The sequence below is a fragment of the Leuciscus leuciscus genome (genome assembly GCF_965113295.1).
Source record: "Leuciscus leuciscus genome assembly, chromosome: 21".
NCBI classification, from domain to species: Eukaryota; Metazoa; Chordata; class Actinopteri; order Cypriniformes; family Leuciscidae; genus Leuciscus; species Leuciscus leuciscus.
In genome coordinates, this window is record NC_138745.1 from 36,126,419 (window position 1) to 36,145,750 (window position 19,332).

Here is a 19,332-nt window from a genome sequence, read left to right on the forward strand (position 1 = left end):
TGCCCACCAAATTTCATGTTCCCCGGTGTTTCGGTGTCCCTGGTATCGTTGACGAAAAATTTACGGGGGCCCCAGCGCAGGGGGGGGAAGTGGCCCCCGGGGACCAAACGAAATTTTTCCGTAAAAGTCTAGTAGACCAACATACCATAAAAATTTCTTCATCCTCGGTGCCACGGTTCAGGTAGTTATTTAGGAAAAACAGCATTTTTTTGGGTTTGGGGGGGCCCAGCGCGGGGGGGGAGTGGCCCCCGGGGACCAAACGAAATTTTTCCTTAGAAGTCTAGTGGGGCTACATGCCCACCAAATTTCATGTTCCCCGGTGTTTCGGTGTCCCTGGTATGGTTGACGAAAAATTTACGGGGGCCCCAGCGCGGGGGGGGAAGTGGCCCCCGGGGACCAAACGAAATTTTTCCGTAAAAGTCTAGTAGACCAACATACCATAAAAATTTCTTCATCCTCGGTGCCACGGTTCAGGTAGTTATTTAGGAAAAACTGCATTTTTGGGGGTTTGGGGGGGCCCAGCGCGGGGGGGGAGTGGCCCCCGGGGACCAAACGAAATTTTTCCTTAGAAGTCTAGTGGGGCTACATGCCCACCAAATTTCATGTTCCCCGGTGCTTCGGTGTCCCTGGTATCGTTGACGAAAAATTCAGTAAGGTGACAAAAAAAAAAAAAAAAAAAAACTTTGACAATCCCTATATGACCGCTTTCGCTAGCTATGCTAGCGGCGGTCATAATTATGAGGCTCATTGGAATCCTCGAAATTGTGAAGTGCGTGTATTTGAATATTAATTATGATATATTGACGTTTCTTGTAAACCTTCCAATGGCGACTCCACAGCTTATGAATATTCATCATCATCATCATCCAACCCTCCAGCACAGGATTGGTAAATTGCGGTTTAACTTTCCTCCTCAGAGCGCGTGCACGAACTGTCCCGTCCTGTCATTCTGCAACAATGGACTCGGTGTGAGCCAACAGCAGGACTAACACAATCCTTTTTTATTTGATTTTGAAGTGGATATACATTTACATTTACATTTATTCATTTAGCTGACGCTTATATCCGAAGCGACTTACAATTGCTATATATGTCAGAGGTCGCACGCCTCTGGAGCAACTAGGGGTTAAGTGTCTTGCTCAGGGACACATTGGTGTCTCACAGTGGATTCGAACCCGGGTCTCTCACACCAAAGGCATGTGTCTGATCTCTAGGTTGGACCACTGTGTTGGTATCAAAGGTATTGCTCTAGAGTGGTTTAGGTCATATCTGTCCGATAGGAAGTTTTCTGTTTGCCTTGGAGACTTTGTGTCCCAAATGGCACCTTTTCCTTGTGGAGTCCCCCAGGGGTCTATTCTTGGCCCGATGCTGTTTTCCCTGTACATCCTTCCTCTGGGGTCTATCTTGAGAAAGCATGGCATTTCGTTTCACTGTTATGCAGGCGACACACAACGTTATCTGCCATTGAAACGAAATGTTAACAGCTCTGTAAAATTATTGTTGGACTGCCTCGCAGACATTAAAGCCTGGATGGCCATGAATTTTTTACATTTTAATGAGAGTAAAACTGAAATTGTGATATTTGGCCCAAGTAGTACCCATGTGGCCCCCAACACAGAATTGGGTTCCTTAATTCCGTATGTTAAATCTTCTGTTAAAAATCTGGGAGTAATCATGGACGGTGATTTTAAACTTGAAAAGCAGATAAATTCTGTGGTTAAAGTCAGTTTTTTTCAGTTAAGGCTCTTGTCTAAAGTGAAACCTTTTTTGTAATTTAAAGACTTTATACATGTTTTTATCTCCTCTCGATTGGATTATTGTAATGCCATCTATGCTGGTGTCAGCCAGGCATCTCTCTCACGCCTGCAGCTGGTGCAGAATGCTGCAGCTAGACTACTAAAAGGGATACGTAAGCGTGACCACATTTCTCCCATACTGGCTTCCCTTCACTGGCTTCCAGTACGGTTTAGGATTGATTTAAACATTTTAGTGTTTGCCTACAAATCCTTAAATGGTCTAGCCCCGACCTACCTTTCTGACCTTATACAACAACATGTTCCATCTAGGTCTCTTAGGTCGGCAGATTGTATGCTCTTGGTTGTTCCTAGAGTAAGGCTGAAACATGGGGGAGATCGGGCCTTTTCAGTTGCAGCCCCTAAACTATGGAATAATTTACCATTGTCTGTGAGGCTGGCCCCAACACTATCTGCTTTTAAATCTAGTCTTAAAACACATTTATTTTCCTTGGCTTTTAGTTCAGTTTGAGAGCTGTGTGTTTTTGTCTTTTTGATGTCATTTTATTTTTGTTGTTGTTGATTCATGATTTGGGATGTACAGCACTTTGGTCAACTTTGTTGTTGTTTTAAATGTGCTCTAGAAATAAACTTGACTTTGACTTTGACTTTGACGCTCACACTCACAACACTCCACTCACTCCCAGCATGCACTCCGATAGAGAGAGAGAGAGAGAGAGAGAGAGAGCTCCAATAAAGGGACCCAGAGAATAAGAAGAGAGGCAGAGCAACTGTTACAATCCTCTTTTATCCCTTCCGTGACCATGTGACCGAAACCCAAATGTGAGACAAACTGACCAATCAGATAATTACAATTTTCCCCATTGTACTAAAGGTGTGACAATTCGTAGACCCCCCGATGTACACGCATTTAGGCCTACAGGCCTGATCACTATCAGCCCATCTGTGCCTTTAGGAATTCCAAATTATGTTAATTTTCAAATATCTTGGATTATTTTAAATCTTACACTTCACAGCAACCTGATATCAAATAAAAGGTACATGCACCATTAACACTATTCAGAGGGATATTATATATATATCACAGCACATTAAATGAGAATTGAGGGTCAGTTTGTGTTATAGTTTTGTGGTTGATAAGGAGGAGATCCAGTCAGATGATTAAGTCAAATTTTATTTCTCAAAAGCAGACAATCAAATAATAAATGAAGAGTAAAATGAATTCACCCATAATCAGGCTTAAAAGTTTAATAAAGAAACATAAAATGAACAGTTAAAATAACTGCTAATATTTCTAAGTAAGATATAATTAAAACACTCTCCCCTGGTTTCACAGACAAGGCTTAAGATAGTCCCAGACTATAATGCATCTTTGAGCTGTTTTAACCGAATGTAACTTGTAATGACAAATCTTAAATATGGCAGTACCATTGTTTTGTCTCAAGATGCACACCAGTAATGTGTTTTTTCTTCTAATGCATGTTAATAAAAGCTATTTAAATGCCCAAATTGAACTAAGGCCTAATCCTGGCTTAATCTAAGCCCTGTCTGTGAAACTGGGCCTCTGAGTATAATATTCTTAGTTTAAAGATAATTAAAGTAGTTTGAGAGATCTCTCTTTAAAAAGAGCAAGGTCTGAGTCCAAGGTCTGAAGACTGACCTGTACAGAAATTAATCTCCTCTTTTCATAGTATATTGTATTGAAGCAGACACAAACATATCTAGTGTTCATGTTTTCACACTCTGAGGTGTTAGCCCGAACACTGCAAGATGTTTAGCTAAGATTACATTCATTTACCACTTTATTCTGAGACATTGTGGTCTGTCTATTGGAAATTTACAGACTTTTGCCCTCATCTAAACCAAGTTCAAAAGTTCACCCTAAGTCAATCTACATTTGAGGCATAAACATTCATAAAAGAAAAGCATTAAACATACATTTCAAATGATATAAATGATTAATGATAAAATATAAGAAAATGATAAAACATAAGCAAGAAATATATATATATATTTTTTTCTAATTCATCAGTGGTGTTTTATTTGTAGTGCACCATTTACTTTAACAAACACAGATTTATTGTTAAAAATATATTTTTTCTGTGGCAATCAACATATTGCATAAATGCTGCTGACACCATTTCAGTTTCATTTACTCAGAGCTCTGCTTTAAATCAGGAATCAGTGAATATTGTCCAGCTAAAGTGGAGGAAATTTTAGCACTGGTTACGGAGTGAATGAGGGTGTGTCTGATCTTTAGGATGCCGGGGGTCAGAGGTCACCGCCGATCTTGACCACAGTAGTGTCCGAGCTGCTTACACTTCTCACAGAGATCCTGAGGATGATGTTTGCTCAGGTCTGATTTGTCCAGGCCGTCGGGTTTCTCCAGAGGAGGCTGCAAACACAGAGGAAAGATTTTAAATCCTTCCGCTCATCCCTAGAGAAATATTTCTCTTATAGAGCACCGATTCTGCTTTTTTTCCATGTTCATCTTTCTTTAGTGTGTAATGTTGCTGTTTGTTTAATGTCTTGTTTTCTAGTAAAAAAAAAAAAAACATCTTTAAAACAAGAAGCATTTACTTGAAAAGTCGGATTGCATAAAGTGAATCAGTTTATTTTTTTACACAATTTTTTAAAGCAGAAACTTCACTGAGGTTGTTATGTTTACACTTTAAATAATTCAGCAATACATCATTTAATTTAGCTAAAGTATGTTGTTTTAAGGACGCTAAGATATTGCAACCAGAAAACAAACCCTAATCTAATGGCAGAAATGCTGTTTTAGATTAGATTAGATTAGATTCGATTCGAAAAACTTTATTAATCCCGATAGGGAAACTGGTTTGCCACCAATTTAGACCATACAGCCAACAAACACAATACACAATAACAGACAGATAAATAATCCTGCATTAAAGAGTTAGTTCACCCAAAAATGAAGATTCTGTCAGTAATTACTCTCCCTCATGTTGTTCCAACCCCCATAAGACCTTCGTTCATCTTCAGGACACAAATGAAGATATTTCTGATTAAATCTGAGAGCTGGATCACTGCTCCATAGGCTTCTAAGGGATTGAAACTGGCTGGCCCAGAAAAGTTAGTAAAGACATCGTTAAAATAGTCCAAGTGACTACAGTGGCTCAACCTTAAGTTTATCAAGCGACGAGAATACTTTTTGTGCGCAAAAAGTAAACAAAAATAACGACTTTATTCCACTCTTCATTTTCTCCTGTGTTTCTCTGAGTGAGTTCACGTAGTGTAACAGCAGCGCTTCTGTACGTCAGAACGGAGGCTCACTATTGGCCGACGCTGGTCATGTGTGTGATGCGTGTGACGTACAACACAGAAGCGCTGCGCTTTACACTACTTGAACTCACTCGAGGCCCACAGAGAAGGAAATGAATAGTTGAATAAAGTCGTTATTTTTGTTTACTTTTTGCGCACAAAAAGTATTCTCGTAGCTCTCAGGTTTAATAAAAAATATCTTAATTCATGTTCCGAAGATGAACGAAAGTCTCACAGGGTTGGAACAACATGAGGGAGAGTAATTACTGACAGAATTTTCATTTTTGGGTGAACTAACCCTTTAAGAGACTATTAAAACCTGATTAAGAACCAGTGAGACATTATTAAAAAAAGATTCAGTTTCACAATTCAAAAGTGCAGAATGCAAAGACATGTAAAAATACAGTTTAACAATGAACAGTGTTTGTTGAAATATCTGACCGCTGCAGGAACAAAAGACCTTCTCATTCGCTCACTAGAGCTCCGAGGCATTACTAATCGCTCACTGAAAGCGCTTCTGAGTCCTTTAAAAACATTGTGTAGTGGATGGCCTTCAAAAAGAAAGATTTTTTTTAGTTTTAACCTCATCCTCTTCTCCACAGTAACCTCAAGTAAGTCTGGGGTAAGACCAACTGAACCAGCTCTCTTGATCATCTTATTTATCCTATTTTTGTCATCAACAGATATGATGAATTGATCATGACATTCTCACCTTATTCCAAAAAAAATAAAAAATCTCTGATCCATTGCTGAGCTAGTGAATGTCTGAACTAGTTGATGCACAAAATCAGTACCCTGATAAAGAGGTTGACTGGCAAAAAGTATTTAATGTATTTTGAAAATACAAAAATACTCATCTTAAATGTATTTAAATACAAATTACATTTGATTTTTTTCCAAAGGCTTTAAAATACAAAATAGTATTTTGTATTTCAAATACATAGCCTATTTTAAATACATGTAGGCCTATCTGAAATACTGCCCATCCCTGCCAGCGTGTCTGGAGAGGATTCTCGAAATTGTCTCAGTGGCACGCTTGACGCTTCCCATTACCCTATGGAGGAATATACACCACCATCAGTCTATGTTCAGTCTAAAGTGAGCGTCTGTTCACCTGTTTGTGAGCAAGGACGTTGATGTGGCATTTGGTGCACTCCTGACCCATGTTCGGCCATGAGTTCCCACTCATCCATGTCCGGTTGCATTTGGGACACTGGTACTCCCCGAAACACCTCTTATTATCCTGATCCGCCATCAGACCCTCTCCTTTAGGACGAGCCTGGTAAGAAAACAGTCTTTAGTAGTGCTGTGAATGGAGAGCTGTGTAATAACAGTGTCACGTGATTGAGATCGGCCCGCGAGTTCTGAGCTCGAACGAATCGCGCAGTTTCAGTTTCGTTTCGTTTGTTGTTGGATGTTTAGTATCGTTTGTAACAGAAGTTGCAGCTCTTATCAATTGCACAACGTGATGGTCACACCAGTCAGTCTTGTCGCCCATTTGGTTGCAGTCTGGATCTACTTGCATAAAGTGTGGCTCTTGTCCAGGTCCTTTTTCTCTTCAACTTCATAGAAGCCAAAGTTACGCTAGATTTGAATGCCGAGGGTGCCGGTGTGGAGAAGAGATGAGTCCCAGAGAAGAGATGAGTCCCAGAGAAGAGATGAGTCCCAGTTTATACAAAAATTGCAAGAAAAATGTAGTGACATATCTAGGAAACTAGTGTTTTGATTAATCTCCCCTGGTGCGCCGCTCCAAATGTTAATTTTGTTTTCTTTAGCCTTTTTGCCTTTGCCTTGTGTATTTTGAAGTAGCTCCCCCTCTTTGTTTTTGTTGTTGTTGTTTTCTGTTTGGTTAAGCCTACTTTTTGTATATTGACAACATTTGTATACGCATGTATATTCTCTTTCCCCTACGAGAGTATGTATGTTGCTGTTTTTGTCAATAAAAAAATAAAAATAAAATTTAAAAAAAAATAATGAGTCCCAGCTGAGGACCCCAGTGTGCCTGATCTAAAGCTGTTCTCGCGAATCTTATTCTAATCAATCAAACTTTAATTCCAATATTGATTAGTACATTTTTAAATATTACTAGATTCATTCGATTTTTTAATAGGTAGGCTATCTATCTAATGACCAAGTAGTATCTATTGAATAAGTACTAGTATCTTAGGAACTAGTATCTAAACAATAAGTAGTACTAGTACCGAATAAATAACTAGTATCTAATAAATACATACTTTAACTTGCAGTGTGTGCAGTTTAATAGTAGACAGAACAAGATCAAATATAAAACAAAAGCATGGCATAAACATGGACATAAACTTCCCAACAGTGGTTACAGGCACTAGACAAACATGTTGTATAAGTACAAGACTAATGACTAGACAAGGCACAAAGGACATCTGTGAACAATCAAGACAATAAACCAGTATCAGGGGATCACATGACAGAAATGAAACTAAAGCATGAAACGAAACCTAAACAATATGTGACTAGTCAGAGCTGAATAGTTGATATCATGACAGATCCACATAGAAGTCAATGGCAAACAATGTAAATGTGTTACTACTAACAAAAGAATAGTTACCAGTCTCTGTTGAAATAAGTACTAGTATCTACACTGTAAAAAAAAAAAGTTGAGAAAACTTAAAAGTTTAAGGCAACCAGCTGCAGGACATTTTTGAGTTTTCTCAACTTACGTGTTTGAGTTATCTCAACTTTTCTCATGTTAAATAGTTGAATAAACTTTAAAAACTGAATATGTCATACAAAACGTAAGTTGGATTTTTTACAGTGAACTAGTGTCTATTTTATACTAGTATCTTATGAGTAGCAGTATCAAAAAAAATAAGAACTTGCATCTAATAAATAATAGTATCTTTTAAAAATGTACTACTAGTATCTAAAGAATAAGCACTAGTACTTAATGGAATAGATACTAGTATATTAAAATTAAGTACTAGTATCATGAAAATAGATACTAGTAGGTTTTAAGGATTAAATGTTAAAACGGCTTGCCATAATAACAGAGCAAACGCGCCAAACACTCGATACATTGTTGTTTTAACATAGAAAATGATTGTAAAGGCAACACTTACTTGTATATGTGATGTGATGTGATGTGAGGAATGGATCTCGAGAGTTTGTTCTGGATGAGGAAGGGAGGCGTCAGTCTGTATATATACGCTCTTCTCTCCAAGAGGCGTGTGCCTTGAATTATGATGATGTTTGGGTTGTTACCAGGACGGTGCTATAAATATTATAAAGGCATTTTTGTTTTGTTTTACTACTTATATATAGTTTACTAATTTTTATTTTATTAGAGGAAAACACCATTGCTAAGAAATGTCAAGGCTTGCCCTGATCCTCACACAACTCTACTATATACTTAAACCATATTAATCTCAGATTCCATCTAAGAAATTATTTAATTATTCCATGTTTCTTACAATATGAAATACTATTTATGTTAATATGTTAATGTACATATGAAACATATGTAAAGCTGTAAAGGAAAAGCAAAGACACACACCCACATTAAAGCTTTTCTTTAATCAGCCTGTAATGAGTCACATGAGCAGCAGAGGGCAGAATCTACACCTGATCACGTGATCTCAACACACTTATATAGACATATATAATCACTATCATTTAAAGGACAAGTTCGGTATTTTACACTTAAAGCCCTGTTTACAGATCGTATCTGATGAAATAGAACGGTTAAGATTAAAATTTGGACACATGCTGCTGTCCCGAGAATTTTAGGTTTATTTCGCTCCCCCTATATAGCACCACTACCATTTAAAGAACCTGTTAAGCCCAGTTTGGTTCTTCAGCGGTTCTTTAGCGGTTCTTTGGGGTGGTTAAGGTGCTATATGGCACCTCTTATGGTTCTACATAGCACCATTTGACAAAGGTAGGTGCTATATGGCACTTAAAGTGGTTCCCCTATGATTACAAGCCAATGAACCACTTTTAGTGCTATTTAGCACCATTTTTGTTTAGAGTGTATGTTGACTGTAGCCAAGTTTTATTTACACATATGTAGATTTCTCCCAGGTTGTAGATTTTCACAGTATGGTCACCATCTCAGAAATAATGACAATTATTAAATAAATAAATAAACTGTATTAATAAATTATGGTTGTTATTATTATTATCATCAGATAAAATGACAGTTAAATGAATGAAAACAGTTTTTTTTTTTGGTTGAACAAATGCTTGTATTATAACAAACTCGAAAACCATTTGGTTTGTTTTGTTTATTAATTTCAATAAAACTTGCCTAATCCACTAAATTCAATAAATGATAATAAATCAGATCAACAACTTATTTTTAACATTAATAATTTATTAAAATGTTTAAGAATAGAAGAGTTCTATGAAATGTATTTTATTCAGAAAACTATATTTTATTTTTATTAATAAATACAAATATATGATCAAAAACGGTGGAATTCAAATTCAAATTTTTACTTTTATCCATTTATGTTTTTCAGGGAAGTGCTGCAAAACAGATTTACTAAATTAAATCATGGACAAAAAATATTCCTTAAATAATATTTTAATAAATTGTCTTAAGGTTTAATTTGTGTAGTAATTTATGCACATTCTGTCAAAAAGATATTGAATCTCAGGAACATCTTTTTTTTTTTTTTGTTAATTGCAAATAAACAAAATGCAATATCTGCCTTTGACAAGCACTTGTTGGATTTGCATTGTAATTTGGGCATTTACAGTAAATAATGTATATTATATTATATTATATTATATTAGAATGTTGTCTATGCTATCATGTATGGTATGGGGGAGAGCGGGGCATGTTGTCACACGTGTCACACTGTCTAACATTTACTGAGCGCCATACATCACAATAATATAAATGTCATACCAAATGAAAGAAGGAAGTGTTGGGCACATATGTTGTATTCATAACATCTTCATATCTTATCTCATTATGGAGTTGTAGACTGTTGAATAGAGGGTGTGCACTTGTGATAGTTTGCCCCATGGGCGGATGAGTTGTCACTCTAGATTATCTAAAAATAAGAACACAACTACTTAATTGTGAATATTGCAATTATAAACCAGAGCTGGAAATATAAACAATCGTGCCTGGAGAATCTGGAAAAACAATTATTTCAATCCAAACACATTAAGTGGCAAGACCACTTTACTTTGAACGTTCTCTGGTTCGCACATAGATCCATGATTACTGAAAACAGATGCCCTGGATCTGACTAATCAGACTCATCTTCAGAGTCACAATTCTGGCACACATAAATTGCAAGCATCATATGCCCAGTTGTTGCATTTTACACATTTTACCCACGTCTCCTTTGGGCGACTGTTTGAAAATGTCTCTACACAGACGAGGCAGAAGCACTCTTCATCATCTGATGAGGACTCCTGTATGATTTTTCTTCTTTTAGCCGCCTTGTTCTTCATACATCCAGATTTTGAATCCACGTCTGGCCACCACTATGTCTGGTTTATGTTCAGTGGTGACCCCAGTTTCATCAACACTCCAAATGTCTCCTGGTCCAAACTCATATTTGCGTAACACTTTCTCTAAGTTGTCAAAGAAAGCATTAACATTCTCTCTCTTAAAGCTAGTTGCCCTGGCAAGGCTATGCCTCTGGCTTTCTCCGTGACAGCGTTGTATGCCGCTTCAAGAAGCCTGTAAACCACTCTTTGCTGACCTTTTCTTTTTCTGCCCACAAAGGCGTGAACTTCAGCTGGTGTGCCACAGTAAACATGTAGGCAAGCTTTCTGACCTCACTTGGCGACAGACTAAAATACATGTCAGCTGACCTCGTAATATACTCAACAAGCTGCTTCTCCAAATCAGATGAAAAAATCTTCTGTGGCGTTGTACAACCAGCCATTGTTGTTGGCATGGCTGTCTGACTTTCAATTTCTTCTCTGGTAATCCTTGGACAATTCAGAGTCAGAGTACGGTAATTTATGTCAAAATCCTTCGCTGTACTTTTGATTGATTTGTTCTGCAACTTCACCTTTGACTGCCTTTAACATTATGTCAGGTGGTGTTCTGCCATGCTCCGTCTTTCCTTGATCATTTCTAACTTCCTTCCTGTCTTTCCTTCCTTCAAAAACCTTATTGCAATTACAAATAAATGACAATATCACAATGTTTTTTGAGCATGTTCTATGTGTTTATTAGTACAGGGGCAAGTTGTCACATGTGACGACTTGCCCCAAACTGACATGTGTGCTAACGTTGGCTAAATCTCAAAGTTAGCTCAACATAGCACTTTAGCTAAAGTATCAAAAGACACATTATTATCTCCTCAATTTTGTGCAAAATAATATATTTTTTTAACATTCATACCTAAAAAAGTTGTATTATTGCATAAAATGTAAAGTGCAAATTTTTTACCTTTTTAGCAGAAAAATTTGAAAACTGTGCTAAGGTCAGATTAGAGTGATCCTGACCACACGTGAACAGGAAGTCGACTACAGAAGAAGTCACACAAAGTGACTATTTGATTTTTGAGATAGAGCCTCTAGTGTTGGAGTTATGAACAGTGTGACAACTTACCCCGCTCCAAAGAGCAGATTATCATCAAATATATTTACTTACTACTATTATAAAGCATTGGAAGCCAAAATAATGTGATGCAGTGATATAGAAATTGTATATTTTTATTTATGACATTTTAATATTTTAAATACACATGGTTTCATATTATATATTTTTTTTAATCAATTTATATCAATTTCCTTATTGAAACAGAGCAAAGTTCCTCTTTTCAGAGTAAGTTTGCTATATTGCATCGAAGCAGACACACAAGACACAAACATCTAGTGTTCATGTTTTCAGACTCTGAGGTGTTAGCCCGAACACTGCCGGATGTTTAGATAAGATTACATTCATTTACCACTTTATTCTGAGACATTGTGGTCTGTCTATCAGAAACTTACAGACTTTTGCCCTCATCTAAACAACAAGTACAAAAGTTCACCCTAAGTCAATCAGCTGCAGTTTGCCAGAGTTCACCACCGAGCTCGACGACGCTGACGACAGTTTTGCCCGAGCTGCTTACACTTCTCACAGAGATGCTGAAGATGTTCTTTGTTCAGGTCCGATAAGTCCAGGCCGTCGGGTTTCTCCAGAGGACGCTGCGAACACAGAGGAAAGATTTTAAATCCTTCCGCTCATCCCCAGAGAAATATTTCTCTGTGTAATGTTGGTGTTTGAGCATGAGAAAGGTTTCGGGAGTTCTCCTCTATATCAGTGTCAGTGTTTCTGAACTCCTGAAACGCCTCCATTGTAGTCTTGAGTTTCTTCCGGGAACGAACACGTCACAATATTCCTCATTATAATAATTAATATGCAGAATAAAGGGGTGGGGCCTGGTTGTGTTAGTTAGTAGTGTGTTAAACTGGTGGTTATGGTAAGGGGCGGGACATTTCCAAACACACTCGAAGCGCTCGACCAATCACAACACACTTCTCCAGCCGACCAATCAGAGCACAGTGTGCTTTTCAGAAGGAGGGGCTTCATAGAGACAGGAAGTAAACAGAGCGTTACTGACAGACTGGGAAGAGAGGAGCCGCAACAATGGAGAATATGAGGAAAATAATCAACATTCAAGCTGGAAAACCTGTTCTAGTAGAGCCAAAACCTTTGTAAAAGGGATTAACATGGCCTCTTTAAAATATTTCCTGATTTTAAAAAGCCAAAAAGCAGCCATGATGTCCACATAAATCTTAAAGGGATACTTCACCTCTGGAAAGATGAATGTGTATTTAAAATAGGTCATTTATGTAGAAGAAATGTGAAATTATTTTTGAATTTGGAGCTTTCTAGACTGAGCAAAGCCAGAAAATTTATTTTTGGCTCATGTGGATGAAAGACAACAACTCCCAGAATGCACTTGCTTCGCTGCTCTACGAGGCCACTCCCAAGCCACGCCTACCGGTAAGAGAGCGCAGTTAAACAACAAGGCTAGGCTACTAGTGAGACTCCGTGACGAGTTTGCCCGGGATTTCGAGATCGCCCAAAATGTCCGGGATTTGGCTTTTGCGTTCTACAGTCGCCATTCATCATGTTTACTGTGGCGAGCAGGACGAGGCTGAGGGGCGCGGGAGAACAATGAGAGGCCGGTGGTGTGATTACTGATGAGCCGGTCTCGTATCTCTCACGGAGGAGCGGGAATTTTCTTAGCAATGCTAAAACGCACATCAACCGATCACTTGTTTAGCGTTCATGTAAACACTACATTCAGATTCACCAATCGGAATGAATTCAGTTAGACTGAAACAAAAGGTGTGCATGTAAACAATGAATGGCGACTGCAGAAAGCAAAAGCCGAATCCCGGACATTTTGGACGATCTCGACGGCCGGACATGTCCGGGAAAAAGAGGATGGTAACCCCTACTACTCAGCTTTCTCCTAAGAAAGAGCCTGCTAGCTTAGCTTCCAAAGAAAGATGGCTGACACTATGTGTACATTCTGTGAGTGAGATCCCTCTATGGGCGGGTTGAACACATGCAGAACGAGCTCCTCCTACTGGCTGTAGTCTCTCGCCTCTGGCCAAAAAATCCTCCGATGACGCAAAATGAAGATTTTTGCGTCATCGGAGGATTTTTTCCAGACAAAAAATACATAAATCTCTCGTCTCAGGGGGATATGAGGGAGGGAAGCACGGTAATTCGAAAATACTTCAGGTTTTCTACTAATACAAAGCTTAATGCTAAATCCTGAAGTATCCCTTTAATAGCAACATTTACAATACAGAAGAACTTCTGCTGAACATTACAAAGGAAAAAGGGACGTCAGGAGCGTTAAGGAGAGCAGATCCGACTCGATGCTCTTCATCAAGTGTTTTCTACCCGGTTCATAACTTCATAACCTGCCAAACACACTGCAAAGTCCCTCATGAAAGCTTTATCTTGAGCCAAAAGACCTCTATTACATCAGTGTCTCCAGTTTCTGAAGTCCTGATTAATAATGAACAGATGCTCGCCAACTTTTTACAGTTTCAAGTCCGTTTAGATGAATTTAGATGCTCTTTAGCGGCTCATTTTTGTACAGATGCTTCAATAAAGAAACTCCAGAAAGCTTGCAAACATTCGCTGAGTTCCTGAGCCATAAGCTGTAATGCAGTTGTGTTTATATGGAGAAGACAGAAAACTAAACACAGAAATTAACAGTCTGATATGATCAGTATCTTTTGTTTTGTCTTGTTGTGTCTTGTTTTCTAGTCAAAAAACATCTTTAAAATAAGAAGCATTTACTTGAAAAGTCAGATTGCATAAAGTGAATCAGTTTATTTATGAATCAGCAAAAACTTCACTGAGTTTTGTTAGGTTTACACTTTAAAGGGGTGGTATAATGCCCATTTGTACAAGATGTAAAATAAGTCTCTGATGTCCCCAGAGTGTGTGTGTGAAGTTTTAGCTAAAAATACCCCACTGATTATTTTTATATAGCATGTTAAAATGGTCACTTTTTGAGGGTGAGCAAAAACACACCGTTTTTGTGTCTGTCCCTTTAAATGCAAATGAGCTGCTGCTCCCGGCGCAGGGGGCGGAGCTTCAACAGCTTGTACTCACACGGACATGCACTGAACATTTCAAAAACATTTAGCCTTTTATGTTCAAACCGGAGTCAGACAAAGATGGAGAGACTGAATGGTTAGTTGATGAATTTATGTAGCTTATGTGTAGTTATCTTCTAGTCATTGATTAGCATATTCTGTCTTGATAATATATAAATCGTGTTTCTGGTGGCGGGGTTTATGTAAATTATAGGGTTTGTGATGTCACTAACCCGGGAGGAAGCTCGTGTAGTCTCTACCAGCCGTTTGTTGTAGTCCTTAAAAGCGATTTCTTTAAAAGCAAATATCTCCCTTTGCTTTGAACTTTGAGCGTCGTAACTTTGCAGATGTTGTTTATGATCAAACAGCAACATTACACACTAACTACAGTTAGAAAAGAGAAATCAACCACCCCTTTAAATAATTTAGCAATATATCATTTAATTTTGCTAAAGTATCTTGTTTCAAGGATGTTAAGATATTGCAACCAGAAAACAAACTCTAACCTGATGGCTAAAATGCAGTTTTTCAGTCTAAAGTGAGCGTCTGTTCACCTGTTTGTGAGCAAGGACGTTGATGTGGCATTTGATGCACTCCTGACCCATGTTCGGCCACGAGTTCCCACTCATCCATTTCCTCTTGCATTTGGGACACCTGTACTCCCCGAAACACCTCTCATCATCCTGATCCGACATCATACTGTACCTCTTTAGGACGAGCCTGATAACAAAACAATCTTTAGTTCATCAGTAGACTTACAAATGAGAATCGTGACTCGACTAAAAATAAATCACACACTGAAAGTATTTCAGTACCATATACACTATCAAAAGTTCAGGATCAGTGAGAAATTAATACTTTTATTCATCAAGGATGCGTTAAACTGATCAAAATGACAGTAAAGACATTTATGATGTCACAAAACATTTCTATTTCAAATAAATGCTGTTCTTTTGAACTTTCTGTTCAATCCTGAAAATCCTGAGAATCCTGAAAACAATCAAATGTGTCACAATTTCCCCAAAAACACATTTTCAACATTGATAATAATAATAAATGCATCTTGAGCAGCAAATCATCATATTAGAGTGATTTCTGAAGGATCATGTGACACTGAAGACTGGAGTAATGATGCTGAAAATTCAGCTTTGATCACAGGAATAAATTACACTTTACTAGATATTCACATAGACTTAAATTATAATAATATTTCACTGTTTTTACTGTATTGTAATACATTTTACTGTGATAAATGCAGCCATGCCTTGATGAGAATAAAAGACATCTTTCAAAAACATTTAAAAAATCTTAATTATTCCAAACTTTTGAATGTTATACTGTACATTGTTTGGCAAATGTTAATACTGTTATATGTGTCATAGAGGTTTTCAATCTTTAATAATGTTTCATTTCATGTTTTTGTGGAACCCCAGCGCTGTATTTGTCGAACTGTTACAGTATTGCGATGTTGCAGTTCTTAATGTAAACACTGTTACACTGTTACAGTTGTTGCATTAGAATATTTGATATTACATCACAGTGACATTCTGAACTGTGGAATACAATTCAAGATGTATCATGTTGCAGTTTAGATGTTGCCAGAAGAAGCACTATAGTGAATATCAGTGTAAATGTTTCAGATTTAAAGGACTGGTTTGTTTGAATGAAGCTTTATAACTGAATCTGCGCACAAGCATCTGTGTTTGACACACTCACATGTCTTTAATCTCTTTGCTGTGGTTATTACGAGTGTTTAGTCATGGTGAGTCTGTCTGTGGTTGGCTCAGGATCATTGAGATGCTTTAAACATCTTTCTGAAATCATTCAAGCTGCATTTTTTATAATTCCAGAGTCAGTGTTGTATTTGAGGACTTGTTTGTGTTGGATATGAGCTCTGTGTGACTAATAAGTGATTTAATCAGAAGCATCTCTCACATCACTGCACCAGCTCCATATAAACCACCAGCTGCTCATAGGGCAGTTTAAGGAGAACTTTATTACAGTTGTTTTGAGTGCAAAGGTTTGTGTGTCAGATGTAAAGCCTCTTGATTTCACAGGACAGTTTCTGACTAATCCAGACCTGAGTCTTGAACATCACAGTTTTACAATATAAACAAATACATCATTTGCATGAAAACAACAGAGGCGTCTCTTCCTCGTGTGTCACGTGACGTCAATCCTTTCACTCGAATAGAAACTTGATTAGAAATAAAAGGGTTTGGTCATGGTCGTGCGTCCTGACGGGAATGAACATCATCAACTTACAGATAAAAGAGGAAAACACCATTACTAAGAAATGTCAAGCCCTGATCCTCACACAACTCTACCATACTAAAACCATATCTCAGATTTCATCTCTTCCATGTTTCTTACAATATGAAATACTATTTATGTTAATATGTAATGTAGATATGAAACAGAAGCTGTACAGGAAAAGCAAAGACACACACCCACATGAGAGCTCTTCTGTAATCAGCCTGTAATGAGTCACATGAGCAGCAGAGGGCAGAATCTACACCTGATCACGTGATCTCAACACACTTATATAGACATATATAATCACTATCATTTAAAGGACAAGTTCGGTATTTTACACTTAAAGCCCTGTTTACAGATCGTATCTGATGAAATAGAACGGTTAAGATTATATTAGGGGTGTGAATCTCTAGGCCCAAGCCCTTGATCACTTGGAATCAGCGATGGAGTTGATTTATTATTTGCATTTTTTCTTCCTTTAAGAATTTGTGTAATGCAGCATGCAAATGTATATAGGTGTGTTTGGGTTGTTTTAAATTAAAAAAATTATAATTAATATATCATAGAGTTGTTTGTTGTGGTGATGATTAGATGAGATCTGTGGGGACGTCACAATCGTACTGCATTGTGGGACATATAGGTGCCTGAAGTGTACATATGAAGTAGACTCGCTCCCTCTGTCAAAATCGAGGGAACGAGGGTCTGTCCATATAAACTTCCCTCGTCCACTTCACGAAGTTGAACGCACTTCAAAATGGCGGCAGGGATTCCCCCGAGGGGAAGTGCTTAGGGAAGTTCGCAAGAGCGTGTCTAAAAGTGGACTGGGCACAATTAGACGTCACAATCGTGTTGCATTGTGGTATGTGGAGCTGCCTGAAGTGTACTTATGGCCCTGTCCCAAATGGCACCCTAAGCGCTCGTGGTCTCCCAACGAGTCCGTCGTGACGTAATGCCGCTTTGACTGTCGGGAAGAAGTCTGCAGGCTCGGCCAAAGTGCGCATCGAGGGCGCATATCGACCGCAAAGGGGGGCGCTCGCGAGCTCCCTTCTGAGGCCTAAAATGACAAATGGGACACTCTACGGTCTCACGGACTTAACGGACACGTGGCAGCCATTGTAAGTCCTCAAGACTGAAAGTGCATATGGAGTGTGCCATTTGGGACAGGGCCTTAGACTCGCTCCCTCGGTCAAAATCGAGGGAACGAGGGTCTGTCCATATAAACTTCCCTCGTCCACTTCAGAAGTTGAACCGCACTTCAAAATGGCGGCAGGGATTCGGATTCCCCCGAGGGGAAGTGCTTAGGGAAGTTCGCTAGTGCGTGTCTAAAAGTGGACTGGAACACAGCCCTAGAGCCCTATTCTAATCAATCAAACTTTAATTCAAATATTGACTAGTATATTTTTAAATATTACTAGATTCATTACTTATACAATTACTTTTCATCCGATATTAGTACCTATTTCTACTATTCGTCAGGCAGCCAACTTCTACTTATTTATTAGACTCTAGTCTTGTAGCCTATATATTTTTTAATTGTTACTAGTCACATTCTTATCTTACTAGTCAAAACTGTTTTTTTTACTCGTCTTATGTTATGACTAGTCAGAACGGCCACTGTAGAGTTCAATTACAAGTAAAATAAAAAATCTTAGTAACATTTGGAATAAATACTAGTATCTAATAAATAAGTACTAGTATCTAATGAATAAGTAGTATCTAATAAATAAGTACTAGTATCTAATGAATAAGTAGTATCTAATAAATAAGTACTAGTATCTAATGAATAAGTAGGCTACTAGTAGTATGAATGTACTAGTATAGATATTAGTATCTAAAAATTAAGTACTAGTTGCATGAAAATAGATAATAGTAGGTTTTAAGGATTAAATGTTAAAACGGCTTGCCATAATAACAGCAAACGCGCCAAACACTCGATACATTGTTGTTTTAACACAGAAAACGATTGTAAAGGCAACACTTACTTGGATATGTGATGTGATGTGATGTGATGTGATGTGATGTGATGTGAGGAATGGACCTCGAGAGTTTGTTCTGGATGAGGAAGGGAGGCGTCAGTCTGTATATATACGCTCTTCTCTCCAAGAGGCGTGTGCCTTGAATTATGATGTTGTTTGGGTTGTTACCAGGATGGGATAATTCGGGAATTTTACTATGCCTATTTGTTTTTAATTACTAAGTAATCTATAATAGTTACTAATTTTATTTTAACAATCCATACAAGTAACTTCTAGTCTAGTAAATTGCAAATATATAATATAATATAATATAATATAATATAATATAATATAATATAATATAGGCCTAATATAATAATACAATATAATGTAATATAATATAATTAGTGCTGGGGAATCGCATCTAAGTTTTTGTTAATATAATATGTGTGTGTGTGTGTGTGTATGTGTGTGTGTGTGTGTGTGTGTGTGTGTGTGTGTGTGTGTGTGTGTGTGTG

The 19,332-nt window shown here is 37.8% G+C and overlaps 1 protein-coding gene across 1 annotated transcript; it reads right to left on the bottom strand.

The window, feature by feature from the left end:
* Positions 1 to 2,910: 2,910 nt before the first annotated feature.
* LOC309485569 (zinc finger CCHC domain-containing protein 24-like) lies at positions 2,911 to 19,008 on the bottom strand. The gene is made up of 4 exons (XM_082152496.1): positions 18,848 to 19,008; positions 8,135 to 8,145; positions 6,154 to 6,318; positions 2,911 to 4,149 (listed from the first exon to the last, which is right to left on the bottom strand). Exons 3-4 carry the CDS (start codon positions 6,292 to 6,294, stop codon positions 4,033 to 4,035), a joined length of 258 nt encoding a protein of 85 aa, XP_082008622.1. The 5' UTR covers positions 6,295 to 6,318; positions 8,135 to 8,145; positions 18,848 to 19,008; the 3' UTR covers positions 2,911 to 4,032.
* Between the last annotated feature and the right edge of the window lie 324 nt (positions 19,009 to 19,332).